Below are 20,498 nucleotides of genomic sequence, written 5' to 3'. Positions count from 1 at the left end.
AATGGTCGGGCATTGCACAACATGTTGTACTGTGTATGGTTGTGTGTGTTAATTCAAATAAAATTTGAATTTGAAAATGGAATTAAACATGGAAACATGGAATGCTTTTGTTGTTGTACAATCATTACACCATAGAAAGAATAGTTCAAACAAATAATGCAAAGCTCAAAATCACCATGACATGATGATAAGTGTTTATGAACTTCAGACCACATTTATAGATGGATATATAGCAGTGGTTTGTGAAATTACTCCCAGACAGCAGGGTGTGCTATTTGTGACACACAGCTATAGCGGTCCAGTTCAACAGCCAGCTAGCTAACAACAACACAAGACTCCGGCCAACTAGCGTTGTAATTAAATCCAACATTAAGGTGAGTCTAGCGGAAAATAATAAGAAAGCTGTGAGACAGGGATTAAGGACTTAAAGAAACACGACAAAGGTAGTCGTGTAGCATTTTTAGTTGCAGTTTGCGCAGTTATTTCCCCGACCTTTTTGTTTGGCTTAGGTTAGCTGCTACAGGCAAAGGGCTAACTAGCCAAGTAGCTCGCCCCACTTAGCTGTGGTGCTATTGGTGCATTGTCTGGATTACCGGCAGGATTTATGTATTAATAACTATGCCAGAGACTGTCACGTTTCTTTTTTATGACCACAATGGTCTGCACTCGTATTTAAAATGGGGTGCCATTTCAAAATGAGATACCAGTGTCGATTATTGTACATTGTTAGCAGGTTAACTACCTGCTACTGTCACCGCCTACATTAAGTGAGTTTAACTTCCCGACATGAACTGCTAAAAATTAAAGTACAGGCTCTTCAACTTCACAGAAATACTCAGAAAAATACCACGTTTAAACTTTGTGGTGTTGCATTAAATTAGATTTGCAATTCACAATTGATGTCAGGAACAAGAGGGTTTATATGCTGGGCCTCCATCATACTTTTTTATTGGAGTCATTCACTCACTGCTCATTCACTGCAGGCTGTTTTAACTCGGGAGGTTTATCCGTGGAAGTGCTCATGCGGTTATGACTTGTATTCCTATAAAGTGTATAAACCATGCTGCTCACAAAGTGGTGAGGTGACCAGCTGTCAGGGATTATTGTTTGGGTGGAAATTGTGAGTCAAAGTTCATTGTGAAACTGATTGCCTTCTCGGTTTAGGCACAGAGTAATGAGTGAATCAGGTCAGTGTAAACAAACAAAGTCTTAAACCAGTCATTTTTTTTATGTGCTTATCTCAAATCTAAAGGAGGACATCTACATCTCTGATGCAGCTTACATGTATTTCTGGCAGGTAAATTGAGTTTTTTTTTTTTTGCTTTATTAAACTGTGGCTTTGTTAGGTAGCTCTATGGTCTTTAATCTTGAGAAACATTGTTTTTAAAAAGCCTTTCCCCCCACCAATCAAATAATTTATCAGAAGATAGACTTGTAGCTGTATTTTTTTGGTGATGTTGAGTATTACTTGCAGTGCAGGGCTGTCTTGCAGCAGTTGCACTTATTCCAGCAATGCATTTCTCTTGCCAAATCAAAAACCTGCTGTGCAGCAGACTTGAAGTGGCCTTTAATCTGTTTTTTCCCTGAGCTCATCTCCCCCCCCCCCTTATATACTTAACTCAGTTGAGCTGAGTTCACCTTTAGTGGGATGACCCACTAAGAAAAATCCACTGCCTGTGAGCTTTCATTGCTATTTTGTTAAAAATGCATAGACGTTGCAGAGTGACTGCTGCAGCTGTCAGACCACTCAGTCAGACCACTGACTGTTTTGTGTTAATGAATGGCATCTGTGCTACTTAATTTCCCCTTCTTACATAATAGACATGGTTGACATGTCTTGCAGGATTTGTGCTAAAGGGATGCACTCTGGGTTTATTAGCTCATTAAGATATAGCGGATTATGTATTATAATGAGCACACTGACCCTAAATGCAGGTGTATGTCACCTTCTTTCATTTCAGTTGAGTACGATCTCTGTGGTGGATAGATAAATGTTTCCAAAGGATCATTTAGTTCTGGAGCTTCAAAAACCCCCCAAAACTAAAAACCAATGTTTGATACAAAAATTAAGCAAATTGAAAACAGTAATACTACTCTGATACTCCCATGTGTGTTTTGGAGGTCAAGACAGCAAGTGTATCTGTTGGTAACAATATGAACCAGGTGACCGGCGATATTAGCTATGCATTGAGGCCTGTCCTGCCTTTAACCTCACGTACGTGGTGAAGTGAGCGGGGTTTTGCTCGGGAAGTACAGACAGGAGCCGAAGCCCGGCTGCTAATGCTTTTTCGCCCTGTCAAATCCCCTTCAGTGTAATTGCGGGTCTGCGCATAGTTGAAGATGAGAACGAGGCAAGCTGATCGCTGTAGCAAAATCAATAGTTCATACCTCTCCGAGATTGAGTTTTTAGGAAAGGAGGAGCACCGTGACCGAGGGCAGAATATGAAATTGCTCCCACAGAGGCCGAACACGCGCTCTGCAATCGATCCCCGGTCCCTGTACCAATTATAGTTTTAAGGTTTTTCTGTGGCTTACTGCAGTCCTCAAAGACCAAAGCTTTGGAAACAGACATTGTGTTCACTGACACTTCAACAAGGCTTGCAATTTTTTTTTTCATCCCCCGTTGGAAATTGCTGTCTGAAATGCCTCCATACCTCCAGTCTTTAATTTAGAGCAGAGATTGATTTCTCCTTTTTTTTTTTTTTTTTTTTTTTTAAAGTCAGGTGAGTAAAATGTCAGGAAACGCATTGCGTTTATAACTGCCACAGTGTGTATTCCACATCTCTACAGGTTTTTATTTATTATTTTTATCACCTACAAATAAAAATGTCCAGTATACAGCAGGATCATTTATTTTTTGGTGATGGACTCAGTCCTTATTTGCATAGTGCTGCACAGATATACGGAGAGCTTGTTTTTGCTTGAATCGTTGCGTTGCTCTTCCTTTGTCTCTAAAATATCCTGAAGGTGTTCTTTTGGCTTCAAGTTTGACAACATACTTTTTGTCTTAGTTTTTGCCCCCCACCCCACTTGTGATTTTTGGCACTGTGCTTTGGTTCCTCTTCTGACAGGCTTCTGCAGACTAGAGTCATTCATTGTGCCGTCTATAAGTGCCGCTGAGCTGAGCAAATTTACCGCAGTCTCAGCTGTCCTCCTAATATTTACCAGGATCAGTTTTTGTGTTCGCAAAGTAATCGTGCAGTTTTGTGTTGAACTCAGGTCCACTTTATAGTCTGTGTCACCCTTTCCCAAGATTTCTGTTTTCCTATTTTTTTTTTTTTTTTTTGTGTAGTTACTTGGTGGGTTTTTGTAGCCAAAGCTGTCACGTTGGATGACGTCAGCAGTTCTGTGAAGTTTGGCCTTTTTTGTTGTTGAAAATTGAAAAGGGTTGACAATTGACAGGTTAATGGAGTTTTATTTCCTGTAACACCTCTCAGGCTTTGAATGTACTTTTGCAATCTGCTGTGTTTTGATTCCAGGTGTTATTATTGTAAGAGCCTTGCCCTAGCTTTTGCTGAAATGATTGGACTGTGTATTGCCAATATCAATATAGTTGCTTTGTCTTACACAATACTGTTCTTTTTCTGCTTACCTTTGTTTTTTCAAAAAAGACCTAAGCAGATTAATAATACTTTTTAATTTGCTTATGCCCCTTATGTTACCATTATAAATGGACAATATGGTGGTGGAGTGGTTAGCACTATCTCCTCACGACAAGAGAGCTCCTGGTTATAACCTGCTTGCTAGCTGTAGCCTGTCTGTGTGGATTTTGGGTGTTCCACTTTACGTGTATGGGTTTTACCCAGGTACAACGGCCTCCCTTCACAGTCCAAAGACATACATGTAGGTCTTTCAGTTTATTCTAAAACCAGGTGTAAACGTGAGTGTGACTGGTAGTCTTTTTCTATGAGTGGACCCTGTGATAGGCTTGAATTCTGTCCAGGGTGCACCTTGCCTCTTGCCCAGTAACAGCTGAGAGAGGCTACCTGAGTTGGATAAACAGTTAAGAAAGATGGGTGGATCGTCATAACATAGAACCTTTCTGACAGTTTACATGAAATTTATGAACACTTTGAAATTATGAACCCATAACTAAACAACCAGAAGGCAAATGGTTAAGATAACTCCATGTGTGGGCTCTAAGCTGCAGTCAAGCACAACAGCATGCTTGAGCCAAAGAGATGTGAACGATAAGCTACAGCAAGCTAAAGGAAACTACATTCCTCCAGTAGGCGTTGTTTTTGTCCCTGCCCTTATATCTAAAAGCTCTGCTGTACTTTTTAAAAATATGTCAAAAACGTTAACATGGTCATTAGGGAATACATTAGCCAGGTTAGTAGTTGTAGCATTTCTCTTCAAACATTAATTGCACAGGCTCAGTGGAGTTTTAGTACTTCCCCCTAACTGGTGATAAGTGTTTAGATTATCTGGTGTAAGTTAAGATGTATGAATTTATCACAAACCCTTTGACCTCTGCGAATGACATTTTAAAGTTACTGAATCATTTCCATTTATATGGTGCAATATCACACATCACAAATTTGTCACAAAGGACTTTACAATCTGCACAGCACGTGTCACCCTCTGGTCATAGGCCCTCCATTCAGAGACGAGAACACGCCACAAAAAATATTTGACAAAGACCGAAGAGACTAATGCAAATTTGTATCAAGAGCTTTTTAAGACTGCCACCAAGTCCTAATAAAACAGCTTCATCTCAAGTACAACAAACCAGCTGCTGCACGTGACAGTGTACTAGACAAAGAGTCAGTTATAATTATAGTTCATGTAGTGTGTTTTGATTTTAATTTTCCAAACAATATCAGGGACACAGGGAGGTTACCTTTCCTCTTTTCTGGCACCCATCATTTAGTAAAGTTAGTTTAGCTCATTTACCACCCTGTTCCCACACACGTGTGGATGTAAATAATTTAAACCCTAAATCAGAATTTCACATTAAAAAAGAACAAATCAAACCAAACTCATACGTTTTTGACATGTTTAAAATGTTATGGTGGCTTTGAGCAACAAACTAACAAACCTTTTTGAAATAGGGTTGCAGTGTACTGCCGCTGGTTCTCCTTCTATTACTTGTCAGTGACAAATCTATAAAAATGTCTTAGCTGTTAGGTGTGTTGGATGAACAATTCCTGCAGTAAATACTGTCATATAGTGTGCTTCCATAGCCTTCCTGACAGTAAAAGGCACTCCCTGTTTCACCTGGTGTGTGGCTTTAATGCAAAGCAACAGCAGCAGATAATGTCCTGTTTCAATTAGCAGTAACTCTTTTGCCACGTTGGCCAATAAAATAATTAATTACATGCACGTATAGCTTTATAGACTCGCTGTAGACTGAAGAAATGGGGAATGTCAGTTTTTGGGTTGAGCAATAATTGTTTTTAAAGAAAATTAGGCTGATGATGAGTTCAGCTGTTTCGCTATGAGTGCACTACCCTAAATCTGTGTGTCTTGATTAAGAGGTGCTGCAGCTCTTGAAATGTGCAGAAGTTTCAATACAGTGTGCATCTTCACCTCAGTCCACAAATCTATATTTGATTGCTCTCTCACACCTCAGTTTGATTTTCTTTTGTCGCCATCCAACCTGTTTTCATGGCAATTTATCTTGGTGAATAGTTCCACAGACGGTGTTCCATCTTTCATTCGCTGCCTGTTTTTTCCATTTGGCGCCTCTATCACTTTAAGTTTAATTTTCTTTCCCTATACTTTCTTCTCTGTCTCCATCTTGCCAATTGCCACTGTCAAAAACATATGAGGTGGTTTCATTGTTTCTTCATTAATTCGATTTTTTACAAAGTCTAGCTGCTGGACTCTGCTTCTAATATTAATTGTTTTGTAATAGATAGACTCAGTATTGTAATTGAAGCTGTGTATAACTTTAGTAACACAAATAAAGGTTAAATACCTGGATTTAAACCAGGACTGGGATGCAACATGATAGTATCACACAGTTGCTGCAGATTTGTTAGCTGCACATCCATGATATGAATCTTAAGTTGCACCACATTCCAGAGATATGCTATTGGATTGAAATCTGTTGACTGCAGAGGCCATTTGACGACAGTGAATTCATTGTCATGCTGAAGAAACCAGTTTGAAATGTTTTCAGCTGTGTGACATGGTGGTTTATCCTGCTGGAAGAACCCATCAGGAGATGGTACGCTGCAGTCATGAAGGGCTAGACATGAACAGCAACAACACTCGGGTAGGCTGTGGGTCAGCATTGGGTGTGTGAAGAAAATATCCCCCACATCATCACACCACGGTCAGTCTGAACTCTTGATACAAGGCAGGATGAAGACCCCAGTCTTCTCTGGGGTTTTAATGTGGTGTGCATTCTTTGATGCTCTTCTGCTTACACTGGTTGTAACAAGTGGTTATTTGAGTTACTGTTGCCTTCCTGTCAGATTGAAGCAGTTTGGGCATTCTGACCTGTGACATCAACAAGTCATTTTCACTCAGAGAACTGCCGCTCACTGGATTTTTTCTTTCAGACCATTCTCTGTAAACTCCAGAGATGGTGGTGTGGGAAATTCCCAATAGATCAGCAGTTTCTGAAATACTCAGACCCGCCAGTCTGGCACCAACAACCATGGTCACTTAATTGACCTTTTTCCCCATTGTGATGCTCAGTTTGAATTTCAGCCAGTTGTCTTGACTGTCTGCATGCCTAAATACATTGAGTTGCTGTTATGTGATTGACTGATTGGATAATTATGTTAATGAGGAGTTACATATTACGAAGCTTTAAGTATGCTGCTGTAGTAATCGGCTCAGCTGATTTTAACCAAGGTTGCTAAGAAAACATGGATAGACATGAATGTCCACTGCAAATCAAATACTGAGGTTAGTTCTGAATCCAGTATTTAATTCCTTGAGCCTTGAAGAAGTTTCACTGTTGACATCTCACCTGCATTCGGTGTAATTATCAGAATCAGAAAGCTTGGCGGTCCCAACCTTCCCATTTGTTACACCAAGTTTTGGTCCCAAATTGAATTTATGGATGAAGATGTAAAGACATTAAAGATTGTGCATGTGAGAGACCGGTAGAGACGGATGAACGGTTCAAGGACTGTGAAATAGAAATAAGAAACGGAGGAATGGAAACAGATTAACAGAGATTGGTGTTGTGTTAAATAAACCAGCATAGAACTTGGTTTCCGCTACTAAAGTGTACAAACAGAGCAAGAGTACATGTGTGCCTTTTTTTTTTTTTTAGGCATGTCACTTCTGTGTACCCCCAGCACACACCAGGTATTGTAACTGAAACTATTATGCAATTCTGTTTTTAGAGGTAGGGAACTGTTTTTTTTGTGTTATATACCATATAACATGAACACAACTAGAATGTTAGATCAAATTTCTAAGCTTTTTAAAGTCCAGTGTGTCTTAATTTCCCCCTAAATTGAAAAAATAAAATGGTACAGGTATATATTTAAATGTTTAAAAGGGCAAAATTCACCCACAAAAGAGGTCAACCATGACAGTTGTATTAAACTTTCCTTAAAGAGGGAAAATATTGTGCTTGTTCTTTTTCTATTTAGTTGTGGATTGATATTTCACTTGTAGGTTTTTATTGATGTTTGGATTACAATAGAGACATGAAGCAGTCAGTTATAATAGTCTTTGGCTACACATATCTTGTTATAGTGTAGTCATTGAGTTAGGTCACAGTAACCACATTGCCTGTTTATGAATTCCACATTTGTAGGCGATGTCAGTTATATTTGTATCCTGTGTGTGGACTCTGTGGATCTTGGGGTTTTGGGATAGGCCCTCACTGAACTGTGCTTGTTTCAACTCGTCTGGCAGCGGCTCTATGCAGGGATGTCACACTCATTTTACATGGGGGGCCACATACAGCCCACTTTGATCTTAGGTAGGCCAGAACAATTAAACTTCCCTTTCTGTCAATATAAAGAATCTTAACTACACATTTAGTGCCTGTGATATCTTTAGACAAGGGGGACAAAGCGCAATTTCCACATTATGTATCAGTTTTTGTGCATGCTAAAACCTGTGCTGCTGTAATAAATGAAAGGAACTGAAATTGTAAGAAATGCATGTGTAAAATTACAGAAACATTTCTAGAAGCTGATTGCCCAGACTGTCCTGTAATTATGAAACAAAACATTATTGGTTACAAATTTTATTAAATTTAATTTTTTTTTAAATTTTTTTTTACTGTGCACAGTGAAATGTAAAACAAACCAAACAAAAAATACAAACCTAAAAACTTCTAGAAATGTTAGAGTAGACTGTGAAAAAAGGGGCATTTTTCAGTGTTTAACTGTTTGCCTATTACTTAATTACTTTAGTGTAGCAGGAATGCTCATGGGAGAGATTTCTATCAGCAGAAAAAGCAGTTCAGTTAATGAAAATACAGTTAAAAGTCACATTTTCCAAAGCTGTCCAGTCGGGCTGGTTCTGGCCCCTGGGCCTTATGGTTGACACCACCTTTTTACTAGGAGAAATGGGGAGTTTGGAGTTAAGCTTTGGACTCTTTGTTGTCTTCCAAACTTCCTCAAGCTGTTCCCGGGCAGCTTTGGGAGTGTGTGAATGTCAGGACACAAAGGCTTCTCAGGAGAATCTTGGATTATAACAAGATAATCAATATAAACACTTATCAGTTGTTTTAATGTTGTGGCTTATTTGTGTGTAAGGAATAAAGTCTGTTCTGTGTGCGCGTGTGTGTACACATCTGATCTGCATGGCGTTTCTGTGTGACTTTAAGTTAATTAGGGAGCGTGGCCGGTGGGTCCAAACTCCTAGCACAGTCCTAGGAGACGGCTTGTTTATTTACAGTTCATTTTTGAGACTTAATTGCAGCTGCAGCAGTTATTGATCTTAGAACAGGCATGGTGCCATCGATCTCCTGCTGTCCTCCAGTGGGTCAGGGACAATTCATCTAACTCCAAGCCAACAAACCCCAGTATTGTGCAGCAGGGGCCACACGAATGAAATGATATTTGGTCTCACCTAGATTAATGAAAGATCCAGCGCCAGTGTCCTGTCTCTGTGAACACTGTATGGCTCAAACTGTTCCAGGGGATAACTTCAAATTTGGCTGAAATGTTCAGGCTAAGGTCGAGGTCACCTTTTTTCTCACTTGCAAACTTTTACTTAAACTCAAGGATGGATTGATCAGAAATTCAAGGTCCCTGCAACCTCCCATCTTTATCCACAACTCATGAATTCATGCACTAGTCTTTACAGTCTGGATATAAACTGCAGCTTGAGTGGCTGATGGAGACATCACAGTACTTCTAATTTAAAATGTTTTTCTGTACAGTGTGCGAGTGAAACTTAAACATTGATATGATTCAGACTAATTCATCACATTCTGTCTGTAGGGGGCAAACAGCTTCCATGTGACGCGCACCGATGCAGATGGAAGTCTGGGCTGAACACTGACGAGTGGAAGTGACAGATTCCTCTTCCTCACCCTCTTGCCCCAAACATCTGTCACGCTGGCAATGTCAAGAGTCCCGAGTCCCCCTCCCCCTGCGGAAATGTCCAGCGGGCCTGTGGCCGAGAGCTGGTGCTACACTCAGGTGAAATGACTCTTGTTTCAGGCTCGCTGTCTGATTGAACCTCGGATTAATGAATCTAAGCCTTTTCTGAATGTATTCTTCCTTTTAACAGATCAAAGTGGTGAAGTTCTCTTACATGTGGACCATCAATAACTTCAGCTTCTGTCGTGAGGAGATGGGGGAGGTCATCAAGAGCTCCACCTTCTCTTCTGGGGCCAATGACAAGCTGAAATGGTGCGTCAGAATGAGGGCTGCTTTGTTGCAAACATTTGGATAATCCCGCTCAGACTGACACACGCAGATGTGATAATCTGTCTGATGGAAGTCCTTTTAAGCTGTTTACAAACAGTCAAGCAAACTGCTCAAATATCATTTCAGTTAGAGCCATACCCCAGAAATCTCTCGCTGTGGATTCTCATGGAAAACCAAAAAAGCGTGGATAACATTTTCTTATATAGCATCCTAGTTTAATCAGTTTTCTTTTCAAAATCCCTCAAAATCTGTACAAATGTAACATGTTAGATTTATAACACAGGTTTAGCCTGATTTAGCCTTAATGAATGACCTCCAGTACAACTTCAATGAAAGAGCCTTACACACCAAAACAAATAAATCATTAAGCTTTCCTGGTGTTCAACTTCTGCACTTTCCTTGTACAGCATAATAGTCTAGTTAGGAATGACATACACTAATAATGGGTTAATACATTTTTACATCGACCTTCTTATTGAATCTTCTGTCCCCATCAGGTGTTTGCGGGTGAATCCCAAGGGCCTGGATGAGGAGAGCAAAGATTACCTGTCCCTCTACCTGCTGCTGGTCAGCTGTCCAAAGGCCGAGGTGCGTGCCAAGTTCAAGTTCTCTATCCTCAACGCCAAGGGAGAGGAGACCAAAGCCATGGGTGAGTACAGAATATTTAGTGAAGGAGGCACATTTTCAGTTTTTGTTGGAGTTAATATTTCTGCGTCAAGCTTTTGTAAAATAGTTTCTTCTTAGACTTTCCTCATCGTTTCTTCTCTTTGTCGTCTCTGTCTGCAGAAAGCCAGAGGGCGTATCGTTTTGTCCAGGGGAAGGATTGGGGTTTTAAAAAGTTCATCCGGAGAGATTTCCTCCTAGATGAGGCCAATGGCCTTCTACCCGACGACAAGCTCACGCTCTTCTGTGAGGTATGTTGCTATATTTTGATGTTGCCTTTTCTCTCTGACCTTGCATTTTTGGAGCATTGCATTTCATTACATTTCTCCCCCTCAGGTGAGTGTGGTGCAGGACTCGGTCAACATTTCTGGTCAGAACACCATGAACATGGTGAAGGTACCCGACTGCCGGCTAGCAGACGAGCTAGGCGGCCTGTGGGAGAACTCGCGTTTCACAGACTGCTCCCTGTGTGTGGCTGGCCAGGAGTTTCAAGCACATAAAGCCATCCTAGCAGGTACAAACTTCTTCTTCATGTTTATAAGATTGAAATTTATTCAAATTTTACTAATTAGTGACTGCAAGTTGTTCTCTTCCTGTTTCCTAGCACGTTCCCCAGTATTCAGCGCCATGTTTGAGCACGAGATGGAAGAGAGCAAAAAGGTAAACCCAAGGTCCCGAAGTTTTTTTTAAAATCCTCTGAAATAAATTTGTTTTGTTCCTCAGTGGCCCGACTGCTCAGATTTTCACTGCCGTGATGCGAGGTTAAAACGAGTGAAGGATTGCGTGCTGTCAAATGGCTGCAGCACAGAGCCGTTTGGTGAAACTGAATGATAGCACAGCTGAAATGCAATTGTCCTGCCGATCTTGGGGGTCAGGATTCATCCTTCACTGACAAAGCTGCAGACGCACAGAATTGCTTTTTTTTTCTCTCCATTTTTGCACACGTGACTGTAAGAAATGAAATTGCAGGAGTGGTTGGCATAAAATGCCCTTTATGAATTTATTAAATTACAGATAATACTGAATTCAGCCAAACTGAACTCTTTCAGTATTTTAACCATAAATATTTATGGGTATTATTATGTGACTGCAAATGTAGGTATAAATAATGGCTATCTTGATCACATTAGGCTGACACAGAAGACAGTCTCACACTTACTCGATGAATATGCAGTCGCACTCCAAATAAATAAATAAAATGTTCTTTTGCTCGTGTAAAGTTGCTTAATTACTGTTACTGATTTCAGCAGTATAAATAATTTTTAGTAAGAATGAGGTCATTGTTTCTGACCCAGTGTGCTGATCTTCTCCTGGACCTGAGCCCCTTTGAGCAGCTACATGTTAGATGCACAGTGGACTGTGACTGTGTTTAAAGTAACTAAGCAAATAAATTATGCCGTTAAATTTTTTTTTACCACTTGAGGCTTTTATATAAGATCAAATCTGCTTTATTTTTAAAAGATTTTGAGCAACCTTTCACACAATGTGTCTGGAGAACTTTAATGGCCATAAAGTTGGCCTTAGCAACACTTCCCTTGAAATACCATGGGCTCGTTTTCCCTGTCCTGGTCTCCCTCCACTCGCTCTGTGTTCATTTTTAAGATTAATTTTAAGATTTTAATATTTCTTTTTAAAAGCTCTTAATGGCTCAGCACCACTGTATATATTTTTACACATGACCTGCTATACTATATGTTCCTCGAGGTCGCTGAGGACCAGCTGAAAGTCCAGAAACCTGTCTGAAAACCAGGGGTCAAGCTTTATCAGCTGTCGTCCCCAAATTATGGAATTATTTCCCTGTACATCTTTGCCTGTTTTTAAAAACTCATCTTCAAACTCATTTTTATTCCTTGGCTTTTAATTTGAGGAATAAAAAATGAGAAAGCATGTTCTTACCCTCCGTTTATTATTGTTTTTATTATTGTTTGTATTATTGTTCTGTGGCATTTTCATTCTTTTGTACAGCACTTTGTGTAACTCTTGGTTTTTAAAAAGTGCTTTATAAATAAAATCAGGTTGGATTTAAATTTTTCTGGTGTGACACAAATGTGCTGTTGAAGTGCAGTTAAAGCTGATGTCACTGATGCTTCATTCAGTCTCCATGTCTTGTGTCTTGTCAGAATCGTGTGGAGATCAACGATGTGGAGCCTGAGGTTTTCAAAGAGATGATGTGCTTCATTTACACAGACAAGGCTCCAAACCTGGACAAAATGGCCGATGACTTGCTTGCAGCAGCTGATAAGGTAATATAAGAGTGGGAAGCTGCTACCCGACACTTTGTGGATGTGGGAAAGCCTGTTGCCTGTTTGTAACATGGCCACATACTCAGGATTTCTACAGTTTGTGGCCTCAACGTCCTGGTGCCTCAGAGCTGGTGTGCGACTAGTGTTGCTGTTGGCTTTCTGTGAACATGAATGGGATAAATTACAATTACAAATCACTGAATTGATAAAACTCAAACACAAAGAGTCATTTTCTGGGTTTTTTAAGGCTTGGAATAAATCAGGTTTACCTTCTATTGGGGAGTAACCTGGTGTTCAGTGTCTTTCCCAAGGGCACCTTGCCATGTGGGGATTGAACTGTCAACCAGTGCAATTAGTGGACAATGGAGGAATTTGAGCCCACGGAGCACATGTATGAGAGACCTTTTCAGTCGAGCCCACAGAGGGCTTGGATCGAATTCTGTTAAGACAAAAAAAAATCATTCGGGGGGGTTGTGACCCTCAGAAAAACTGCATTCAACGATTCACCCCACCTGCTTCTGCAGTGACTGTGGCTATAAAACAAAAGGGCTTTTTTACACAGTGTGCGTCACATGACCAGTGCAGAAGTTACTGTAATGAGGTTTGGATGCTACCACACAGCTCAGCACTGTTTCTGAGGGCTCAGTGCATTTTTTTATTTTTTTTATTCAGTTTTCTATGGAGGAGAATAATGAAGAGCTACACATGAAGTGTTTCATCTAACGTCATGTTTTTCCCTCCTTTCTCCTCTTGATAATCTAGTGCAGACAAAACCATATACAGCTACAGAGCTTGTAGACTGTAATTAGTCCTAAGTATATTTTGCAGAGCGAGCTTTCAGAAATCCCTTGAGGTAAAGATAATGAGTTGCATTAATGCATGGCATGATACAAGTGTACCCAGTAAACCTTTTCCCAGTAAGACTTTGGGATTTCAAGGAACAGTTGGATGATTTAACGCTGATCTCACTCCTCCATGACACCAAATGTGGAGCTGGCTTTGAGACAGTTTCCCTCAGAGGTCGAGCACTGAAATGTTTATATCCTACTCTCCTATTTATCTCTTTAAAACATAATATATTTTAGAGATCAGACCCCACTGACAACAAGACTAAATGAAGCTTTGTATTTGAACACTGAAATGGTCAACTGTGACAGCAGAGACCACATAGATACTGATGGAGAAGAGGAAAATGCCAATCTTCTTGTATCCACTCTCTTACAGTATGCTCTGGAGAGACTTAAGGTCATGTGTGAGGACGCGCTGTGCACTAGCCTGTCTGTGGAAAACGCTGCTGAGATCCTGATCCTCGCTGACCTGCACAGTGCCGACCAGCTCAAAACGCAGGCTGTCGACTTCATTAACTAGTAAGTTGAAGAAAAAAGAGCTCATCGTCACATGCAATAGGGTTTCCAACACCTTGTTCACGCACTCGCAGGTCCTCCACATCCACTGTACGTCCTGTCTCTGTCATGTCAGTTTGGTTCTTGTCGTTCTTCTTTATCTTGGCATCATTACAGGTAGTACCTGAACTCGCTCCGTCCCCCTCGCCTCATCTCTTGATGGATCTGTGCCAGTCAGTGATTTTAATTTCACATATGCCCCCATGGAGTGGTCTGCCTGATATTATTAAACCCTGCCATGGCTTTCAGAGGGATCGGGGCAACCTGACTCCTCACTAGATCTGTTGTCACCTCCTCTGTTGACTGAAAGTGTGATATTAACACACGTCTGTGCTGATGGTGGGCTCAGATATTACTATTATTTTTCTTTTTTTGTTAATGTAGGGCCGGGTGATGTGGCTCGACAAAACATGATTTAAAAAAACATAATGTAATTATCTTTTCAACATGGACTTCTTTGTCCCCACAACATATTTCCATCAGAAGGATTCTAACTCGCTTTAAATCCATAGAAGCACAAAGGAAGAGAGGATGTTGTATGATTGAGGAATTGCATTAGCATGTGATTCCAGTTAACTGCTACTATGTGTCCATTTAATTCTTATTTATCAGGCAAAATGGGAGAATGAAAGCGTTTCAGTTTGTGGTACAAAAGAAAAACTGAGTCTGCTTTTGAATAGGAGACAACAGAATGAAGTGTATGGAGGCAAACTGCTAGCTCTGTGCCAGTCAGGGCTATAGTGTGTATGTACAGTTGTGGTCAGAAGTTTTCACAAGCCTATGTAATGGTGTTCCCAAAGCTCCAACCTCAACCCTATTGAAAATTTGTGAACTAAGCTTAAGAGCTGGGTTTATGCCATGAAACCAACCAATTAAAATAAACTCTGCCAAGAAGATTCAGCCTAAATTATGCCAGAAGTTTGTTGATGTTTACCAAAAGGTACAACTTGGTAAGGGACATTTAACCAAATATTAGTGGGTATGTATCTATTTGAGCCTGTATGTGTAGTTTTCACCCTGTGTGGATTAGAAAAATCCCAAATTAAAATTTGTGCGCCCAGCTCTTGTTTTTTAGGCATAAAAGATGAGAACGAAATGATTAAAATCATAAAATTACTTTTATGTTTACACCTTGATGTAACATAATGGTGTAAACTTCTGACCTCAAGTGTAATCCATGGACGTAGCTCCCTGGTGTGAAAAATGAAGCCCATGCTGTGTCCCTTAAACTGAAAGTCTAAAAGTCTGTTGGGAAAATGCCCATCGCTTCGCTTGATCTGTGACTTTATGCTCTTACTAGTTTCAGGTAATAATGAATAAAAAGTATATTAAAAAAAATAAATAAATTGTCACTATAATCTCAGTCATGAGGTGAGATTACACCGGTTTAAGCTTCCAACTCTCCCTTAAGCTTTAGTTGAACTCCTGATTCTGGCTCCTACTTTAAGGATAAACTTTTAACTGGAAGTAGAGATTTTGTATCTTTTGAGCACTATTGTAAACCGGCAGCTGGAGTTACCACAGCCCAGCAGTCATTTCTGTTATCTTTTTTGAAGTCTGAAGGCACAGTAATTGAGGTAATTGGAGCATTGTTGTGTAAAGTTTCCACAAAGTTTGCAGGATCACTAAAAATTGGCAAAGCCACACGCTCACCGTCTGACAGGGAAATTTCTGTCAATCAGACTCAAGCGGACCTTAGCAGAACTATAACACCCATGTAATGGTTTCACACAGTCTGTGCTATTCACAGGAAAATTGGATCCAAACATCTTCCATTATTTAGGATTTCCAGATTGCCTGTCTGTAAATTTGTTTTGCATGTGTTTACTTAAGGAAAACTTGATTTGTAATCTTTTTCTTTTTCGTCCTTTCTCATCTCATCCTCCAGCCATGCTGCGGAGGTGATGGAGACAGCAGGCTGGAAGTCCATGGTGGCGTCTCATCCGCACCTGGTGGCTGAAGCGTATCGCTCCCTGGCTTCTGCTCAGTGCCCTTTCCTCGGACCCCCACGCAAACGCCTCAAACAGTCCTAACAGTCCCACAGGAAGGCGTCCACACACACTCATACAAACGCACACCTTCACACATACATGCACTCACAAAAACACACAGATCCCCCCAACCCTCAAACACACAGGGACAACCTTTCCCCCTCGCTGTTACCTACTACACTACCTACAGCCTCTCCCCAAATCTCCCCCTTCTGCCCCATCCAGAACCTGCTGTATTTAGTCTCTTCTAAAGATGGAGGGAAGGAGGAGGAAGAGATGGACGAGAGGGATAAGTGGGATTGTTAAGTCGATGTTTTGTTGTTTACAAAGGAAAAAAACCCCACAGCACCCTCTCCTTTCTCCTCGGCTCTGGTTTAGTGAGGTCTCTTTTCCGTGAATAAATCCGAAATCCTTGGTAGTTCCTACTTTGGAATCTGTTCAGGAGGAAGAACTGGACACATGAACCCAACAAGAGCCAACCGTTTTGGAAACTTGGAGGCTTGAAGGACTATAGCAGATAAGGTCTTTTAAGTGTCTATTTTATCACATGGCTTCTTTTTTTGCTCTGTTCTTAGTGTTTGGAGTAGAGCCGTGAGAGAAGCCCAAAAACTAAAGGACACATGGGCCTGTGAGGGACTAAAAAAGATGAAATGGGCCTTTCAAACTAGAAGACCCCCAAGAAAGACAACCAAGGGCTAGTCAAGAAAACAAAAAAGAAGCAGCAACAGCAGATATGGGACAAAAATCATCAAATTTTCCCAAAGAAAGTGGGGAAAACATTGCACTAAATTCACAGGTCACCCCCTTGTCAACCCTTACCAGCAGTAAAGTAGAAATACTGTAGGCAAGCACACATTGACGCAAGCTTCTTGGACTAGAGACCCAGCTGGACCACCAAGAACAAGTACCCTTTAAGAAGATTTATCAGCAAGTGACAAAAAAACCAATACATGAACTCCCATGTAGAACTCTTCAGGCTTCATCTGCATCCGTTTTCATTTTTTTTTTTTTTTTTGTTTTAAATTAGAGGAGAAAACCAGTTTAAAAAGGATACAGAAAATAGCAACGCACAACTGGATGTCATTCTTGGGGAAATTTGTTTTGTGTCTGGATCTCTTTGTAGCCCTTGAGAGAAAATGATTTCCAAGGTGTAGACAGACAAACCTACTAGGAGACAACAAAGGGAGGTTAAGAAATGGTTACATTAGATTCCGATAAGGCGTGTCGATGTTATTTTATGAGAGGTATTTTTTTTTTTTTTCCCCTCAAAAATGTTATTTCTATTTTTTTTCCATAGGAATTTGTACAGACACCAGTGCTTTTGAAGCTGTGTTTAAACAAAAGCATTTTCAACAGAGAAATTCTTTGCAGGCATGAAGACTGAAGGGAAATGAAATTGAAATGAACACGTTTTAATGTTCAGAATAGACATAATGTGAAACACATGCACACCAAGGTAAAACCATATGAAATACATTTTTGAAGTTATCATTTTAACCTGGTGAAAAATGGTAATTGATAGAAGGAACCATTGTTGTTTCTTTCCTGTAGATATCGCTGAATATGAGAAGTGACACTTAGTTGTTGCCATTTTTTGTTCCCAAAAGAATAAACCACAACTATTTTGTATTGAATGCAGTGCAAGCTTTGTCTGGGTATTTCTCTGAGTTATGTATGTTGTAGTCAAACGTTTGCATAAAAGCACATAAATCTCCAAAGAAAAGAGAATTTATGGAGTTTTGCCACAGAAAAATATTTTGAAGTGAACACAGACTTTATCCTAAATGTCTTAGATCGTTAGCTATTCATTAATATAGACAGACATATATAATTTTGTCTCCAATACCCAAATTCTGGCAGATGTTGTTGCAGTCTATTATTACTCACTGCATAGCAGCATAGGAGAATAACAATAAATCAGATATTGTTCATAACAATAAATGGTGTAAAAAATATGTACAGTCAAGGTAAAAAGAAGTGTTAAGGTTTTACATAACAGATGTTGTGTAACAATAATAATCTGATCGATAGGTCTTATGATTGGATGAACCGTAACACATGACGCATTACACTGTCATTTGTTTATCAAAAACTAAGTATACCTAGAATTTGCAGGGTAAGAAGCAACCAGGTGCTGGCAATTTGGCAAATGTATTGAACGTAGACCGTGCAACACCGAGAAACTGGAAAGGAAAAATAAAAATTAAAAAAAGGAACCCAAGAGTTAGGTGTCACCCAAATTTCATGATAGTACAATTAGAAAGTGTGGCTTGTTTTAAAGAATTTGCTGCCATGTTCTCTCTAAAAAAGAACATGGCAGCACAGCCAGGTCTCATCTAACCAAACCACGAGACTTTGGCAAAAAGTCTTTTGAACACGACCACAGTGGAGTTGATTGGCCATAATGCACAGCGCCACGTTTGGTGAAAATAAACAGCATATAAGCACAAACACCTCAAAAAACTGTCAAGCACAGTGGTTGATGGGTGATGCTTTGGGCCTTTTTTGCAGCCACAAAATTTAAGGACCTTGCAGTCTGAGTAAACCATCTACTTGAAGCCAAACACAATAATATTGAGCCCAGCAACAAATCTACGGCAGAATGACTTAATGCATGCTGTTGCAGGACCTTAAGAGAGCTGTGTATAAGCAAATTCCTGAAAATCTCAAAAAACTGAAGGGGGGGCGGGGGTACTGTCTTTGTTACTATGATGATAGTCTCTAGGCCTGAAATGAGAAACCAACATGAAATACCTTAAACCAGGGGTCCCCAATCCCAGTCCACGAGGGCCGGTGTCCTGCAGGTTTTAGATGTGTCCTTGATCCATCACAGCTGATTTAAATGGATAAATTACCTTCTCAACATATCTTGAAGTTCTCCAGAGGCCTGGTAATGAACTAATCATGTGATTCAGGTGTGTTGACTCAGGGTGAGATCTAAAACCTGCAGGGACACCGGCCCTCGTGGACTGGGATTGGGGACCCCTGCCTTAAACCAACAGGGGGCAGTAGTAGTTGTTGCATAAAGAACATTTAGTCCAGGGGTAGGCAACTCCAGGCCTTGAGAGCTGGTGTCCTGCGGGTCTTAGATCTCACCCTGGGTCAACACACCTGAATCAAGTGATTGGTTCATTACCAGGCCTCTGGAGAACTTCAAGACATGTTGAGGAGGTCATTTAGCCATTTGAATCAGCTGTGTTGGATCAAGGACACATCTAAAACCTGCAGGACACCGGCCCTTGAGGCTTGGAGTTCCCTACCCCTGATTTAGTCCATTAAAAAAAAAGTGTTGTTCACTGTAATTGTTTGCAAGGAGGATTATCTGGGTTAGTTTGCGATTTCAAATCACTCAGATGGCATAAATAAAAACACTCAGCTCGAGGCTTGGGTGACCATATCCTTTATATTTCTGACCAAAAAATACTTTTTACTCTGATATATACAACTTTGATTACTGCATGCCCTGGAGAGGAAGAGTTTGCATACAAGGTCATGACTTACCAATGAAATATAAGGTACTGCTTATAAGTACCTTCAATACCTTTATTAGCACATCAGTTATAGAAATGGTACAAATAGCACGAACCTCTCATTGCACATTTTTTCCACATATTGTTTTCCCTTAACTGAAAACTTCCTGGTGCCGGCCTGCAGAGAAGCTGAAATCAAATGTCTGCATAATCCTTAAACATGTTTTTAGGTAGTGGATGGTCCTCCCACCACTCTGTCCTTGCTAATTTATAAAAAGCAATATGCTGCATAGGATGCTGAGACTCAGTAATATGGTTGACTGCACTTGCAGCTGTTGACAGAAGCGTTCTCCCTGCTGTTTCGGAAACAGCGGTGGATGGTGAGGGGTGTCTTTAACCTCTGTCACCTACGTAATCGAGTTAGCGGCCTGTGTCTGGGTCATTAAACATCCATCCACCCGGCAGAAAAGGTTAGTTGCCAGTGCGTCGAGTGCAGTGATCGAGCAGATGTGTTTAATTGCGCCTCCTGAGCCGTTTCCTGACCCATACCCCTGCACTCTCGCGTGCACCTTAGTTTTACTTGGAGCCACTCTGGGTTTAAACTGCAGACACAGTTTAACAAGGATACAATACTGAGGTTTATTCAAAGACAGTCTGACATGCCTGTTTAACCTGCCAGCTGTTCAAAGATAACGTGAACATGAACATGTGGGCAACGACAAGCATACTTTCTTAACAAAGCAAAGCAAGATGTATTTGAATAACACAAAGCTTAAACCTGTGTGCTTCATCTTTTATAGCCTGCAGCTCTTCTGAGTGGTAGTTCATATCAAGAATCATGAATAAACATCTCCCTTCAGCTTTCTACCAAGAAATCAGGCTGTGAGCTTTCTTATAAAGCAGCCCCAGGTGGTTTCACAGGTCA

General features: G+C 40.5%; 1 protein-coding gene and 1 long non-coding RNA gene across 3 annotated transcripts; one reads left to right on the top strand and one right to left on the bottom strand.

The window, feature by feature from the left end:
• The first annotated feature begins 126 nt into the window (after nucleotides 1–126).
• On the top strand, nucleotides 127–17,741 carry LOC116310115 (speckle-type POZ protein). Of its 2 annotated transcripts, XM_031726860.2 has the most exons (11): nucleotides 127–374; nucleotides 1,253–1,297; nucleotides 9,372–9,572; nucleotides 9,664–9,785; nucleotides 10,301–10,452; nucleotides 10,590–10,717; nucleotides 10,803–10,980; nucleotides 11,071–11,126; nucleotides 12,587–12,709; nucleotides 13,934–14,076; nucleotides 16,001–17,741. In XM_031726860.2, the coding sequence occupies exons 3-11, from the start codon at nucleotides 9,495–9,497 to the stop codon at nucleotides 16,143–16,145; spliced, it is 1,125 nt and encodes a 374-aa protein (XP_031582720.1). In that variant the 5' UTR covers nucleotides 127–374; nucleotides 1,253–1,297; nucleotides 9,372–9,494; the 3' UTR covers nucleotides 16,146–17,741. The 2 variants fall into 2 exon arrangements, with proteins under 2 accessions (XP_031582720.1, XP_031582719.1); XM_031726859.2 differs by lacking the exon at nucleotides 1,253–1,297.
• Nucleotides 12,776–18,919, bottom strand: LOC120441469. The gene is made up of 3 exons (XR_005614129.1): nucleotides 18,858–18,919; nucleotides 12,979–13,148; nucleotides 12,776–12,868 (listed from the first exon to the last, which is right to left on the bottom strand). It is a non-coding gene; the product is annotated as an uncharacterized LOC120441469 (long non-coding RNA).
• Between the last annotated feature and the right edge of the window lie 1,579 nt (nucleotides 18,920–20,498).

This window comes from Oreochromis aureus, linkage group 8 (genome assembly GCF_013358895.1).
Source record: "Oreochromis aureus strain Israel breed Guangdong linkage group 8, ZZ_aureus, whole genome shotgun sequence".
In the NCBI taxonomy this organism is placed as follows: Eukaryota; Metazoa; Chordata; class Actinopteri; order Cichliformes; family Cichlidae; genus Oreochromis; species Oreochromis aureus.
The sequence above is the reverse complement of the archived record's forward strand: the minus strand, read 5'-3'. Positions and strand labels throughout refer to the sequence as shown.